The sequence below is a fragment of the Melopsittacus undulatus genome, chromosome Z, assembly GCF_012275295.1.
Source record: "Melopsittacus undulatus isolate bMelUnd1 chromosome Z, bMelUnd1.mat.Z, whole genome shotgun sequence".
NCBI classification, from domain to species: Eukaryota; Metazoa; Chordata; class Aves; order Psittaciformes; family Psittaculidae; genus Melopsittacus; species Melopsittacus undulatus.
In genome coordinates this window covers 36,922,788-36,940,082 of record NC_047557.1, presented here as the reverse complement: position 1 = coordinate 36,940,082, position 17,295 = coordinate 36,922,788, and the positions used below count along the sequence as shown (strand labels likewise).

The 17,295-nt window shown below is 38.2% G+C and overlaps 1 protein-coding gene across 2 annotated transcripts in view; it reads left to right on the top strand.

The window, feature by feature from the left end:
- Positions 1 to 17,295, top strand: part of PCSK5 (proprotein convertase subtilisin/kexin type 5) — a 261,360-nt gene that overhangs the window by 23,149 nt on the left and 220,916 nt on the right. For both annotated transcript variants that reach the window (XM_034072696.1, XM_034072697.1), the window contains exon 2: positions 5,794 to 5,898. In XM_034072696.1, coding sequence (XP_033928587.1) covers positions 5,794 to 5,898 — 105 coding nt within the window. The remainder of the gene's footprint in view (positions 1 to 5,793; positions 5,899 to 17,295) is intronic.

Genomic DNA, 17,295 nt, shown 5'->3' with positions numbered 1-17,295 from the left:
TTCTGTGTGCTGTGTATAATGTGTTGACATTTTTAACATTTTAAAATTTGAAATACAGTTGAAGTAATTTTGTCACTATGAGACATGGTTGACAATTATGTCACTATGATGGTGATAGTAAACCTGCTGAGCTTTCTTCATTTCTCTGTTTTTGGTATTCTGTCAAGGACTTCAGCACTTTGGAAGTTTGTTCCAATTCTGAAAGTGAAGAATTAGACTTCAGCTACTTCAAAGTATGTGAAATACTTTGCTGTACCTGTTGATAGTGGTTTGTGTTACAGGTTTGCACAGGGATAGCAAATCTCTGCTTCTTTGGCTCTTCTAGTGCATTATATAGAGCTCAGAAGCAGATTTGGTTCTGAACTGCATTCCTTTCACAATCCATTTGGGATCTAAGTCATTAAAGACTGAAGAAGCAGGGACCCTTACAATATATTCACCGATTCACTGACACAACAGTATATTGTTTTCCATTCAGCCCACTGGGAGAAGTGTATTTTGCAGCCAGATGTCTAGATGATTCTTTACTAGATAAGAAACTGTTAGGCAGGCTTCCCTTGGGATCCTTGCCTGCTCATGTTCAGCCACATTTACGTTCCAGTTGTAATTTCAGAGTTTGGTTGTATACGTTAATTTTGTTATCATATATATATATATTAATGTATTTTTTACCAGGCAACCTAAGCATTTGAATTTTCTTGTAGAGTTTATAAGGACACAATGCAGATGTAGATGAATTCATTCAGTAATTATGTCCTAAATTAATTTAATACTGCCTTATACTATAAAACTGCATGTGGAAGAAATATTTTCCAAGAACAAGCCTAGAAAGTTTGGTGCTTGTTTCATGTTATCACTAAAATCGACAGATTTTGTCAATTTTAAACAGAAACTAAGACCAAATAAATATAAAGTTAATGTAAATATGTAGATGTGCTTTGTTTTTCTGGGGTTCCACTGTGATATGGTAAGATTCTTACTTCCAGGAATTATTTCCTGGAGTATATCCTTGGATGTTTCCAGGAATTATACCCCTGAATAAGCATGATACTGTACTATTAAAACGTTTGAATATAGCCATTTAAGGTTATCAGTAATGAGGATTACTTCTAAAGAGAGTAAATCTCCTCTCCCTACACCAGCTATTCTCAACACTTTTGACTAAGCAATTTCTCAGGAATGTTTCTCCATTTCTTTTTAAAGAAATCAGGTCCTCTGGGTCAAAACGGAGTTTACAAAGAATTCCCAAGAATAAAACAGTTAAATATCCATCAGTCTCTAAGGTAGTTAGCTCTGCATTCTGGTGTTTCTGTTTTTGCATTGCTTTTGCTCTGAGAAAATGCCACTGACACCTGGTAGTTATAAGTATAAAAAACAATTTAACAAGAGCATCTATAATGATAAGTTATATTCTGCTGTATTTATGTGGTTTAACCCTTCTTCAAGTGGTCCAAGGATTTGGAAGGTCCAAGTAAATTCCCATTGAAGGAAAAGAGTGCAATAAAATTTTTAATAATGCTGGTGTTACTTTACTGTGAGAGGCACTGGCAGTTAGTGAATATGAATTAAATTCCATTTGAAAGGGCTTAATTCTCCTCAGCCCAGGGTCTCAGAGGGAGTACAGCTGTCAAGCATTATGAAACCTCAGGTTGTTCCCCTTTGCCTGGAAGGTGGAGCATGCATATCCCTCCTGCCTGTTCTGTGAGTAGCTAATGCTGCTAAACTGTAGGACCTCCAGGACTGCAACTAGGTCATCTCTTGTTTCGGATGCCCTCAGAGGGGTCAGGTAGAGTTTATCTTCAGTAAATAAACAAATAATTAAAATCCTCAAACTAGTACAAATCACTAAGAAGTGGGTGATATTGAGATCTGTGTAGGACAAACCTGGATGTTTATTTTCCTAAACTATGACCTTCCTACATACGCAATTCTGTGCAGTGGTAAAATACAGTTACCTGCTTGAGCTGTGTCTTTTCAGTTATGTGTACTTGTGTACACACACACACATGCACACAGAGCAGTAGGTTTTTAATTCACCCTAAAGACAGGAAGGTCCATAAGAGGTCTGTAACCTTTGTAGAATACTCTGGTATGGTGAATATACATTTTACTGGTCTCTGAGGATTTAAAGAGCAAGAGTAGCATCACTTTACGTAGTTAGCACATCAATCCTGTTTGAGGTTAGTGATTAGTCCAGGAAATGTCCAGGAAGTGATTGATTACACCCCTTTGTCTCAGGGAAGTATGCCATCACTTGTACTGGTGCTAACCCTGACACTAGATTTAAGTGTCTCATATAAATAATAGTAATTAAAAAATGGAGTAATAGTAGTCTGATGCTAATGGACATTCAATATGCTACAGGCTGTTAATTGATAATAAACTCTAGTGAATGTAGACAAAAGTGATGCAATAGAATAGAATGGGCTATTTCAGTTGGAAGGGACCTACAGCATCTAGTCCAACTGCTTGACCACGCCAGGGCCCACAAAAGTTAAAGCCTGTAACTGAGGGCATTGTGCAAATTCCTCTTAAAAACTGACAGGCTCAGGGCATCAACGACCTCTGTAGGAAGCTTGCTACAGTGCTTGAGATTTCCCTCTCAGTGAAAAAATGTTTCCCAGTGTCCAGTCTAAATCTCCTGAGGTGCAGCTCTGAGCCATTCCCACACATCCTGTTACTGGATTGCAGGAAGAAGGGATGAGCACCCCCCTCTGCACTTCCCTCCTCAGGAAGCTGTAGGGAGCAATGAGCTCATCCCTCAGTCTCCTTTCCTCCAAACCAGACAAGGCCGGAGCCCTTGGCTGCTCCTCACAGGACGTGCCTTCCAGCCCTTCCACCAGCTTTGTTGCCTTCCTCGGCCTGCATTCAAGGATCTTCACATCCTTCTTAAACTGTGGGCCCAGAGCTGCACACAGCACTCAAGGTGAGGCTACACAACGTTAAATACAGCAGGGTAATCATCTCCTTTGACCAGCTCATTCTGCTGTGTTTAATGCACCCCATGTTGCAGTTTGCTCTCTTGGCTGCCAGGGCACACCACTGACTCACAGTTTGGTCAGTGTCAACCAGCACCCCCAGAGCTCTTTCTGCAGAGCTTTTCTCCAGCTGCTCCTCTGCCAGTTTATACTTGTGTCTGGTGTTACTTTGTCCTAGGTGCAAAATACAGCATTTTGATTTGTTACATTTTATCTCGTTAATCACTGCCCAGTGCTCCAGTCTATTCAGATCCCTCTGCAAAGCCTCTTGTCCCTCAAGGGAGTCAGTAGCACCTCCCAGTTTAGTATCACCAGCAAACTTACTAGTGGTACATCAGACTCAAGCCTCCAAATCACTGACAAATATATCAAACAGAACTGGGCCTAGAACTGAGCCCTGAGGAACACTGCTGGTGACCAGCTGCCAGACAGATGCAGCCGTATTCACTACAAACCTTTGAACCCTGTCATTCATCCAGTTCATCAGCCAGCATGCTGTGAACCTGCTCATCCCACAGCTGGACAATATGTCCAGAAGGATTCTGTGAGGGACAGTATCAAAACTTCACTAAAATCCAAAGAACTACATCCATTGCCTGCCCTTCATCAATTTGGCAAGTGACCTTATCATAGAAGGGTGTTTTCCTTTCTGAACCCATGTTGTCTGTGCCTGATGGTTGTATTATTCTTTAAATAAATTTCAATAGCACCTGTTATGATCTTCATAATTTTTCCAGGAACTGAGGTTAGACTGGTCGTCTGTTGTTTGCTGGGTCTTCCCTCATGCACTTTTGATGGGTTGGAATAACACTGGTTAGCTTGCAGTCAGTAGGGACTCCCCTGAAGGCCCAGGGTGCTGCAGCTTTTTGAGGTGTCCAAAGAAGATTTCCCCATACGTGTTTCTGGTTTCTTCATGAGCGTGCATGTGGAGATGTGAGAACGTGCTCATCCAAAGGACAGAGTTGCACCACTTCAGCTGGAGTTGTCTTTTAAAGAGAAGGCAGCATGAAAATTATTATGGCAGTACTAATATACTTTAATTAATCTTAGTCAAATCAAATCCTGTTTAATTTATAATAAACCAACTCATCTAACTGAATGTTTTGGTATTTGACTTAAAATAAAGACAAGTAGTTCTTCCTGAAGGGAAGATATTGATGGATCAACTGCATAGACTGGGATTAATATTTTAGAATACTTCAGGGTTTTAAAAGATTAGAGTTTTTGATTGTTGATCCGTCCTTTCTGGTGATGTCATTGAGATTATTTGCAAAATCAGGCCTGTTTCCTGAGGTTACTTTGAGTTTTGACTTGAAATAGCAGTAAGCTTAATTACCCCTCTTTTTGCTCATTGTTAAGGAGCTTTAAATTATTGTGTATCTTACAAAATTTGCAGTTGTCATGGTTTAATCCCAGCTAGCAACTAAAGAGCCACTTGGTCACGCCCCTCGCAAGAGGATTCTCTAATCAGAAGGGTAAAAGTGAGGAAACTCACGAGTTGAGATAAAGACAGTTTATTAGGGAAAGCAAAACTGTGCACAAACAAAGCAAACCAGCGAGTTCATTCACCACTTCCCATGGCCAGGCAGGTGTTGAGCCATCTCCACGAAAATGGGGCTGCATCACATGTAATAGTTACTTGGGAAGACAAACACCATCATTCCAAATGTCCTCCCCTTTCTTCTTTCCCCAGGTTTATATGCTGATCATGATGCCATATGGTGTGGGATATCCCTCTGGTCAGTTGGAGTCAGCTGTCCTGGCTGTGTCCCCTCCCAGTTTCTCCTGCACCCCGAGCCTCCTTGCTGGTGGTGTGACATGAGGAGCAGAAAAGGCCTGTGTCACACTGTGCAGCAATAACTAAAACATCCCTGTGCTATCAGCACTATTTGCAGCACAGATCCAAAACATAATCCATACCAGCTACTATGAGGAATGTTAACTCTTAGCCCAGCCAAAACTAGCACATCAGTGCAAAATAAAGTCAAATTTCAAGTAGGGTGGAGAGAAATTCTCCTAAAGACAAGGAGGCTGAATGTTTCCTTAGAGGTTTGTGAAACTGAAGTTTCAGGTTATGTGAAACTGAAGTTTCAGGTTATGGATGTTTAGGTATTAGTGACTCAGGAGATTAAAATTTCTTTGTCAAATTGTGAAGGCTGTTTAAGTTGAATATTTATGTGTCTGCTGTTTACTGATGGGATGGACAAGGAGTATTTTTATTGTACTGTTGTGAATTTTGCAATTTTGCATGAATTGATTCTGTACTTTGACTTAGATAGTATGCTGTGAAGTTACCATTTCCATTTTTCTTCTATTTCTTTCTTGCCCACATTTGGCAGAAAGTGAAATCTATTCCTGTTGTATAGTCTGATGCTGTGAACATCCTTTTTATAATTTAATTATATAAATAACCAAATCTAGTGTATTTTACAGTACATTTCCTTAAGCAAACTAGATGGAATGCTTTTTAATAACCATATAGCCATTTGATGATTTTTTATACTTGCCATTTGAAGACAGTTTGGTTATAGACTGATACAGAATTACTTAAAGTACTGCATATAAATTAAACATTAAAAAGGTAGATACAGAGAGGCTAAGCAGCTCCATTATAATCTTTGGTTATGCAGTTACTGCCTCAAGGACACTCCATCCATTTCATATCATATGTCCTTCTTTTGAAAGATGATCAGTGGGTTCAAGTAACATTTCAGCACACAGGAAATTACATAATTTATAGACTTGAAATGAACAGCAGAAAGCTGGTTTTCATAAATTAAATCTCCCTCTCTTTTTTTCTTTTCTCCCCTTACAGATTGGAACACTGAAAGATTACTACCACTTCTACCATAGTAAAACAATTAAAAGGTCAGTTCTCTCAAGTAGAGGTACCCACAGCTTCATTTCAATGGAACCAAAGGTAAGAAAATCTACATATGTGTTTGACGCAAAAGCCTTTGCATTTTTTATATGAAATATCATACCAGAGGATGTTCACCTGAATGGCATATAGCATTACAAGAACTGACACACTATCTGTTCACTAGGGTTCTGCTTGTTATTAAAACAAAGTAAAGACAGTACCACGCTATTCAGTTTGTGCTATTCTTGGAACATAAGGTCCAGGATTATTCATGGAGGAGTACAGGAATTGTGTTAATGCAGTAATCACTGTGCTGTGCTTCTCTGCAAAACCACACATGTAACACTCATGTCTGCAGATCTTCTGTAAATCAACCATCTTTCAGAATGAAGGTGAGCTGTGTGGGATAGTACAATGTTCAGAGGAAAGTTTCTCTTGCCATTTTCTGCTCTTCCTCTGGAATTGATGTAAGAGGGATTACCATTAGAACGCTTTCTTCTGTGGTCCTTTTGGTAGTTCCTGTCAATCATCATTTTAAGAACTGTTTGAGAAATGGTATCATATCTTTGGAGTATATACTATACCGTCAACATAATTTAGTTACTGATTTGTAGGTAAGTATAATATTGTCTTGTTTCTGTACCCAAGACACACTTTTGTTTTAATCCTTTAATTTCAGTGGTTAGAAGCTTTATCACTGACTGTTGGATTGGATTGCTTCTCGTTTTCTTTTAGAAAGAATGTTTGGAGAAGATCACATTAGCTTTTTTATGCTGTTTATGAAACCCAGTTTCCCCAGCAAGCCCCCATGTCCCTAGTGTTTTTCGGTGATGATAACTGAATCAAGTTTTTTTTGAGTTCTTGGTTGATGACTGCTGTCTGTGAAGGATTTGACAGGTTTTACTTGAAAAATATTATATGAGAAGTAAGAGTTGTCAGTAAAAGACAGTTCGGATACTGTAGATGCACAGTATAGAAGCTGAGCATTGCAGTCTGGAAAGCTGTATTTAGGACTGAAGTTCCTCTTGAGAATAGGACAAGACTAGGGAAAGGCCCGCAAAGCATGTTTGCCCCTGTGTTGATAGGGCTGAACTGCTTAACCTTTTAAGAGCATGAGCAGCTCTGCTGAGCAATATGTTTTGGGGATTAAATTATGAGGGCCCAAATCTCTGTTCCCGCAAGTGCGAAGACCCCCCTTCTAACCAGAAGCACTGCACTTAGAATAGCTGATACTGCAAAAGGAAGGGGAAGTGTTCAATCCACATCAGTCTACACTGTTTTCTGGAATACACAGAGGTAGAGTGATTTACACACAAATGCACCAGTTCACATGCATGTACTTTACACCCAGCTTCCAGACACCCCTCCTGCACCTCTGGCACCCAGCCCAGACTACGTTGGCCAGAATTGTGAGAGGCTCTAGGGCAGAACACAGCAGAAAATCAGGGCTATCATTTATTTTCGAATGCTTTCCATATTACACCATTTAGATCTTGTCCCCAGTCTGTGCTGCTGCTGATGCAGAATTTGTGAATCATTGTTAAATACCACCTTAATATTGAGAAGCTCTGGTGGGGGTTGTGCAGTGTACTCAACCCTGTTAATAATTCTATACCCAAAGAGAAACCGACAGTCTAGTACCTAGATCTGCCGAAAGTGTTTGTGATTGACTTTGTGACTACTCTGCTGGACATGAGCTTAGGAATTCTTGTGTGGCTGCAGACATATCAATATATGGACAAATATTTGTAGAATAAAGGCCAGTTTGTCCTCAGAGTGGGTAATATTTAATGATTATTGAAGCAGACAGGAAATTTAATTGTGTTATGTAAGCTGGACCTTTTTTTGATAAAAAGGTTTCATTTAAATAAGGCACATTGCATGGCTTTGGGAATTTTAAAGGTACAGTACTATATCTATTATATTTATGAGTGTGACTGTATCTAATGCCAGTATTTGCAGCGAATTAGATGGCATGTGTATTTGTGAACAGAGGAACACAGATTTATGTACTTTCCAAATTGTTTAATGGTAGTTTACTTAATGCTTAAAATCTACTCTGTGTGACATGCACGCACAATTAACTTATTCTGGGCTTGCTTCAGATATGCATCACTGATATGCCTCTTTATGAAATTTTAAATAATGAGATTTTTATTAGTGGTAATTCATTATGTAAATAACCTGCTTATAACGGAAGAATCATTATGAAATCTGGTATTTCTAAACTACTTGTGTGGATAGTGTTTGATTTCACTGTGTGAATGCACAGGGAAAGCTATATAGGTAATATAAAATCTTGCTATTGTGGATTTCAGTTAATGAATTGCTTTGAAGATCTTTGATTTTTTTTCTTCTGGAAGAGTCTCTTGATGTTGTTATAAACCATATGAATAGATCAAACAGGAAATATATACTGAAGACATATGGATTACACATTTTGACAATTTTCTCAGCATTAACCAAACATTACTCTCTGTATTTAGATTAAAAGATAAAGGATATACAGTGTAACACAATTTTGTCCATTCTCATTCACATCCTTGCCTGCCAGTGCTACATGTTGGTCTTTTAATGAGGAAACGTGTAGTTAGAGGAAGAGAAGCCAAATGTCCGTAACATAGAATCTCTTGTAGAAAATTCAAAACATAGCTTTGTTCACAGCCTCTCTTCTAGGTCCGTACTTGGTGTTTCATTTTTATTGATAGGAAAAAACAAAGAAGTAAAAGAAGTTTGTAGATTCTAAGCAGAGATTAGTACTATGCGTCAAAGCTAAGTGTTGAATTAAATCTGTTACAGGGGTTTCTGGTCTCTCCAGCTGGTGTACTGCTTGTGGTTGGCCTTTGGCAGAGGTTGATGAAAGCACTGTATAATGAATTAAGAGCCTTTTTTAGATTAATAGAATTTCCTCAGCAGAGTAATTTTGGTGACACTGCAATGCATGAAACAATGGGAGCAGGAGTCAAGAACAAGGGAGGAGATGGACAGAATCATTCCATAGGTGGAAGATATCATGAAGCTCTAATTCAGCTATTAAGTAGGCCCTCTGTTGAAATCAGACTACTACAGCATTTCCAGGGGTGGGAATAAAGAGCTGTGGTGCACTTCTGAGTTTGCTGCAGTGAAATGAAGGTCACAAAATAGAAAGATCTGTGAAGAGCAATTGCTACCTCAGACTTTACATCAATACAAAGTGTAGGGAAAATTGAGTGGAGTTTTTCTATCACTGAAGAGATTGCAGTTCCAATGAAATATCAATGTCAAAGCGCCTACACGTGACAATAATACACAGACATTAAATGGACAGTATAAATGAGAAAGCTGTCATTTTATACTGCACTGTTACATGAAATGAAGAGTTTGTAGTCAAGGGTTGTGATAATGAAATTTGTGACTCATATGGTGAAAAATACCTCACAAAATCAAGTAGCATAAATGGCAAAGCAATAATCCTAGAAGAACACAGTTCTTAAGGTAATAAAATGGATCTTTAATATTGATAATATATATTGAAATTGAGGTACACACAAACTAGAGTTTGCTCCATTTTGCTTATGAGGTCCCCAGTGCTTAGCATCACAGTGGAAATCTGAAAAAGACATGTGACCCCCAGCAGTGCTCAAAAATTTAAAATTAATAATACATGTTTCTCTAAAGTGTCATATTTGCTAACAGGGAAAACATTTGCAGCATTAGTGTTTATCAATTTCAGCTAAGATGACATCTCATCTTTTTAAAATTTTAATTAATTTAAGGCAGGTTTATTTGTGGTTTGAACTCCTGATTCACTTACCTTTAAGAAACTGAAAGATTTCCAGTCTCCCACTGAAATAAGAAATACCAAATTTCAGCAACATACCGTGCTTGAGCAGGATTTTACTCAAGACTTTGTCACCTCTGCTCCAGAATCAGGATACCTAAGGAAACATTACTCCAGACATTTACATCTTCCCCAGCCTCACCTAACCACACACAGAGCAGATCTGTGTGACCTGGTGTTAGAAAAATGATAGTACCATGGTAGGAGGAGGAGGGAGGGAATTCTTATTTTTCCTATAACAAGCTGAATGGAACTTCTGGTAGCAGCATGTAAACCGCTGTAAGCATACTTTTGATGAGACAACACCAGATGATCTGGGCTTTCTTTGGAGAACGTAATGCCAGAATTCTGTCCCTACTAGTACCATGTTGTGGATTTTTATGAGAGTGCAAAGGGGAGCAGAACTGCAGCATCATAAGTACAATTTCATCATATTGCTGTGTAGTTACACCAGTTCATATTGCCAGACAGTATCCTGGGTTGATATGGGAGATAGTTGTCAAAGGAGTAGGGGAAAAGATGCATTTCACCACAAGGTGATGGTCTTGCTTTGGCAAAGAGTATGCCATGGCTTTTGGAGCATGCCTTTGGCAAACAGTAATTTCTATCACTCTGGATCAGACTGTTCATTGCAAATAGAGATGAGGGTTAAAGTTTTCAATGCTAAAAATATCATCATCAAATTGTGTTTTCCAATTATTACGAATTTAAATGTTCCACAATTGCCATATGAGATTGAGTAAGGAGAAAGTAAAGGTTTGAACAATTTGGATTTAATGTAGGGGCACGAAATTCAGCAGGAATAAAGAATGTTATTACGTTAGTAAAACCCTGGGCTTTTAAAGGCCAGCATCATGGACTTTGAACTGAGAGAAATTCAGATGAGAATGTTTTTTTGGATAAGGTTGTGTTTCATTTTGGCAATAGTAAGTGTTAAGTTGTTAAACCTCATTAATGAACAAAAAGATTTTGTTAGCCAAAGAGAATGACACAACAGTTAAACACTGGGACCAGGTGAGTTACTGCTGTCTGCCTGGGTAGCCGTAATCTGTACAAGCACTCAGAGGACAAAGAATCAATACTGCTCTACTTGTTTGCAAAATAATAGGAACTGTCATGCTGTTTCCATGTTCAGAGTTTGGAGGTTTGAGTTAGTTATGAAGTAGTACAACATTTACCACTGTGGACCACTTCCTTAATTGCCTCAGAAAGCTTTTACATGAGCAATCCTTCCATCCTTAGCTTAGTTAACAGCAAGAAAAAGACTTGCTATTTCCAAGGAGTCTGTTGCTGGGTGAGTTAGAACATGAACTGAATCACAGTGTGTGAGAGGGCATAGCAATGTCTCCCTTTAGCACCTGCCTCACAAGTACTAAAAAGTTTCATGTAAATATAAGCAAATAGTCCTACAGTTTGGATCTGTTTTCAGGGCTTTTTGAGGTGCAAAGCTGCTGTTCACTGACAACTGCTTTAGACTCTGCAGTAATTAGTGTTGTTGCAACGGCTTGTCATGGTGTTGTAAAGTTCTCACAAATTCGTTGGTTGGTTTTGTTTGCTTGATAGTGATTGAAATTGGTATGTACAGGGATGCCTGATGCTTAAAATACATTTTCCATCAGCAAAAGTTCCTGGAAATTTTGTGTTGCTTCAGCAGGAATCGAGAATAATTTTACCATGCTGAGACTGCATCAGACTTATTTTCATTTGTGACTAAATATGGACTAGACTGCAGTTTGCAATATACCTGGACGTAGATGAAAACCGCAGTGAGAAAGCCAGATGAGCAAAACAATAATGGAGTGGAACTGGGACCACGTTTTGTAGCAGGTTTCTCCCTTGTCTGCACCAACACGATACCTGAAACACTTGAAAAGCCCAATAGTTCTGAAGAATAGCAACCTAAAATCTGCTGTTACTTTTTAGCATATGAAACAGTGTGTGATTTGTGGATGATATGAAACCAACTCAAAGCTGAACCTTGGCTGACTGTAATCTAAAAATGAATGCTTAATCCACAGCATGTTCAGACAGTATCACATGAATATATGTGACCTTCTCCTTGTACTGTACTGGCCAAACCCAGTGCCGCTGTAACAGGAGGTAACAGCTCATCAGTCAGCAAATTTTGTCATATAATGGTAATTTGCCTTCATTTATCTATGCTAGGTAGAAATATTTAATGAAATTAATTGTAACTAATAGAACTGAGGTTTATTTGTGAAGACTAAAAGCTTTGTTGATGTCTAATTCTATTACTATATTAATGAGATAGCTGACTTTTCTATTAGTAATTAAAGAAACCCTCAAAAAATAAATCACTAAAGCTTCTTTCTAAAAGGAATTACCTTTTGATGTTTTATACTAAAACCAGAAAAATGGCCAGTAAGAGTTCAATGTAATATAATTTTAGAAAAGAAAAATGTCTACTGTTGGGGAATAAGGAAGTGTTTCTTGAAATAAATCACTGTGTTTGATTACATACACTTACATTTCCCTTTCATCATAGTTATCCCAGTTCTTAGCACCTGCCTCAAAGGGTTTTTGTCTCCTCAGTATCACTAATTGCGTGTGCCTTATGAAGAAATACTAGATTTCAGAACATTCCAATTTTCTGGTTGCCAGGTCATTTTACAGAACTCCTTGGCAATGCCAATCTCACTGTTAACTTTTGGGCAAGAACTGGAGATTAGTTGAGAGGTTTTGACTGGCTCGCTTCCTAATTAGTGTAGCAAATGGTTTGAGGAATGAAAAAAGCATTATTCAGCAGGATTGCATTCTCTTGATGTTTTCATATCGTTATTTTGTTAAGCTGGTAATGAGATGGGCAGGGAAATTGAAAGACCACAGGATGGCAGGGAATTGGGTCAAGACTTTTTCCAGTAGTATGCTGTGAAAAACTTCATTGCCTCACCATTTTTATCAAGTTATTATTTATCAAGTATGTCACAGAAGCCCAGTGTCAAACCAGCTGTCAAATATCCTGTTACAGCACTCAACAGTTTATAGGGATTATGGTAGAGCTGCTTGTATCGTCTCTGTACTTTATGGTCAAGGAGGGAAGGATGCTGGCTGACTCTGAAGAAGCAGGCAAGGACTCAGTCATCTCTCAGAGAAGTAGCTAAAATCTTCTGAGACAAAAATATTCAAAATGAGGCAGATTTCATTGGCCTTTTGGTTTTGGTGTATTTGGAGCCTTCTGATTTTGGAGAGGCAAAAGCAAAAGATTATATATGTGCAACGGCGTGGGTCTTTGCAGGGTCTTTTTTCCTCTATCAAGAGGGAAGAAAAAAACCAACAAAACCAAAACAACTGAATTTTGCAGAGTAAGATGTATCTTGAACAGACTAAGTCTTAAAAAAAAGCTGGATTTTAGCTCAAAGCTTTGAATACATGGGGGATTTTTCTTTTGAGAAATCATGTTCTTTTACCTCTTTGCACTTGATGAACAGGGGCTCATGCCAACAAGACTCCTTGATTCTTGCTTCATAGCATGTGTTCTGCAGTTAAAATACATTCTCTTTCTAGTAAACATGTCAAGTAGAGGTTAGCATCAGTGGCGATATTGATGACTGTAGTTTAGATCTTGTTTCAGAAAATTTGTTTAGGAATCTTCAAAAACACATAGAAATGTTCTTTAGGAATAATGGAGAGGAAAACACCCTTCAGGGTGTTTTGCTCTGAAAGTACTGTACAGTGTGATATTCTCAATATAAGATTCAAAATGTGACATACCTCTTAAATTTCTTGAATTTGAGGGCAAACTGGGGAAAGGAGTTCTGTGCATTTTTTGTGCAGTTTTCACTGTCACTAGTGGAATCTTGACACAAAAATGTATTTTGATAACTTTAAAACTAAATTTGACCTGTTCATCTGTGATAGTACTCACAGGGGTTTTTTTAGCTTTCCTGGAACTGCAGTGCTAATCCCAGCGATAGACAAATTCAGAAAAATGTTTTACTAGAGCTAACTGCAAATTTAGCATTGATTTTAGCATTTGATATTTGACTTTAGAAAATAAAATTACTTAGGATATATATAATCTGTGAATAAGTGGTTTGAGTCCTGCGTTATATTCTGTAATTATTTGAACATTTCTGGATATCCTAAATCCAGAGTTTACTTTGTTGACTGTACATTAATGAAATAACAAAAGCAAGGAGGAAAAATCCTCTGTCCATCCATTGTGTCATGAGAGGGCACTTCTGCATCACAACTATTGAGGTAAATGTTGGAGAAATTATTTGGGTAGCATGCACTCCAGCATGCTATGGGAGTTTTCAGCTGGAAATTGATTTGAGCAAGGACTAGTGGAGGTCACAGCCAATTTTGCTGAGAGCGTGAAAGGTATACACAGCATGCTGTGTAGCTGACTTAATTAGCCCTCATTGGGCTCATCTTGTGTACCTTGTGTTAGCTAAATGCTTTCAAAAATCCCTCTATTCTGAGGTAAGATTTTCCGAGCATCTCTCTGTCAGAATTTCTAAACACATGGCTGTTCTTTCCTTGCTTAGTGGCACATCTGCCTGGTTGGCTCTCCCTGTGCAAGCTAGGAGTGCTCATCCTCATTTGAAGTGAGACCATTAATGAGGGACATACAGTCTATGTGCAGCCAGATCACATAAGCTTGTGCAGCTTTATTTTGTAAATGCAAATGCTATGCTAAAAAAAAACAAAACAAAAACAACCAACAGGGAAAATCAATTTCATCTTAAAAAGGGAAAGGGTGTTACATTACAATTCAGGAACTGCTAAAGGACTTTGCTCAGCCTTAATGATGATAAAAGCTCTTTAGGTGAATCTATGTGTGGGAAATTTAAAGCCATAAATATGACATATCATAGCAGTTATAAACTTATAAAAGCAGAAGAAACTGCTTGACAGTCTTCGGTCCATGGATGCTAGTAGGTGTTAATAACTTTTGAGCTTCTTTACAGTTCCAGTAAAGCAGTACATGCTCCTGTGTATTTTAGCAGCAAAGTGGGTTTATAGGTGAAAAATAATAGAGTTACTAAATGGTTAAAAAATGTTAAGGAGAACTAGTGTTTTTTATTTCTGTTCTGTGTTCTAAGAGCTTGCCAGGGAAGTCAGGAGCTCTGATGGCTGCAATGGCCTCAGAAAAGTGTGCTTTTGCTGTCACTGGAGTCACTTTACATTGCTAGTGGCAGAGTGATAGCTACTGGGTAGTAAAATTGCTGGATATCAGAAGGAGTCAAAAGAGGAAGAAGTATAAAGATCCTAGTTTTGAACCAGGGAAATATGCACTATTCTGGAAGAAGCTGATCTTGCAGGGCTGAATGCCAGAATATCAGCAAAGAGAGAGAGGGAGATTGAAAGAAAACACATTTTGGAAAGGAGCATCTGAGAGCAGACTGTCTAGGAATGTGACAGAGCAGCCTCTACACACCATTTCCTGAGGAGATCCAGCTTTATCTGATACTGATCGTACTGGGTTTAATGCAGGATATTAATCGAAAAATAGATTAAAGGTCTTTCCACCACCTCCCCAGTCCCCCCCTTGCATTTGAAAAACTTTCTGGCAGCGATGTATGTTCCTGATGTAATGCATCAACACTTTAATGCATCTGTCTGACTGCTTCTGACAGGCAAGACAATCAGGTTTAATGCTAGCAGTTGTTATCTTGCCCAGCTATTACAAATAGTGAACAGCAAGAAGTCATGATACACATAGATAATTTGTCATATACAGCATTATTAATGTCATCACTAATTAAAGGCAGGGGCAGGGAGGTAGAAATACGCCCCTTCCCAAAACAAAGGAAAAGAATCTCCCCCAACCAACATTTTGTGCATAACAAACTCCGTTCTTTTAGGATCATTTAAAAAAGTCAATGTCACTGGAAAGCCACTTGTTTTCCTTGGCTAATCTGTTCTCACTCTAGCAGATCCTCAGCATCCTGTGACCTGCAAGTTCTAATGACTGAGAGAGGTGTCAAGTAGCTATGTCCTGTTCATAGCTGTGCTGCTCAAATGTGTGTAGCCTTCATCATACTTCACCCTTTCATGCTTCTGACTCCCTACCTGTGAAACAGGGACAATGATAGCAGTTGAATAAAAGCTGCAAATGGCAAATGCACAGCAAGTACTATGTATTTTATGTTGAATTATATTTCTCTTCATGTCAGAGTGTGGTATGAATACAAGCAATATTTTAGTGAAATAAAACACTAATTCTAAATCCTTTCTTTATAATCCACTTAAAGCAGTCATATCCATTGATGTGTTGACTGTTGCTTACATAAGCTGTGTTTGACCTAGATTATTGTTTGACATTGTTTTTTCCCTTTTTTTGAGGGGGAGTAAACTCTGCCACTTTCAGTGATGCTGAAAGTTCTAAATAACTACATAGGACAGAATATAATTTTATCCTTGCTTTTGTAAAGGATCCAAATAAAAAAAATTCTTTTTTAAGTATGTTTATAAAATTAGACTCAATCCACTGTTTCATTCATAGCTGTTATAATAAATTTTAGTGATTGTATAATAAACCCAGAATTTCTGAATTCTAAACTGTTTTCTTTTTTCCAGGGTGTTCCTAAGGAACTATGTCTCCAAAATACAGTTGCTAGTAGACACATAGTCTGTCAGACCAAAAGGAAACACTGTGGTCAAACTATCTTTGACCAGATATTTTATGGCTCACCAGAGTTAATTTCTATTTGAAGCAGAGTGTATCTTTTAAAAATCTTTCTATTTTAATTAAAACACTGCCAGCAGTGAAGAGTTTCCAGAAAGTTTTAAGATGTTCTATTTTTGCTTCATCTGAGGTTATCTAGCTTTGACCTCTAGCCATTTCACACTGCAGACTCACATTCACTCACTGTGAGGTTGAAGTCTGATGACCAGCATATGTGTTTGGACACAACTGTGACCTAAACACCCATAAACTTCCCTTTCCTTAGCTAGAAATGTCTCTTAGAACAACTTCCTTGTGAGTCTGTTTTTCTCCTCTTTTCATGATTTTTTGGTCTTTGCTGTCCACATGCTTCCCTTGCCTTGGAGGCAGGAAGCCAGCAGTGATATTTGCAGCCCTGCTCAGCACAGATGTATGTTAAACTTGCTTGTCATTTGATGAGCCAGATACATTTTGATGAGTCTGAATAAGGCATTTAAGTAATTTAGTACTGTTACCTTTGTGAGAGTCTGAGATTTCTTACCATCTCTTTTGACTTCCACATGGTCCTGGTAAATAGTGGGAATGCATTCAGGTCATTTTTAAGCTGTTGTCTGATGATAATATATATGTTGTTCATCCATCAAAGTCCAGTTTTGCCTTTCAGTCCTTCCTATAAGCAGGTAAAGGAACTGGGAAGACAATTAGAGCTATAGTAATAGTACTTACAGGAAGGTTAGTGCAAGCCGTTACAGTTTTTTGAAGTTCCTGAAATATCTTCCCTGTCAAGAGCAGGCATATTTTCTAGCACATCCCAGATTATATCAAACAAAGCTTATGTTTTTATATTTCTGAAGATACGTGTTTGCATATTTGAAGATTGTCTTGGTAAGAAAAATAAGGTTTTATTGATATAGAGAGTATTCATAGCCAGTATTCATATAAAGAATCACATTTATATTAGGTCATTTTAAAGTCCTTTTATCCTTACAGAAGACAAAAT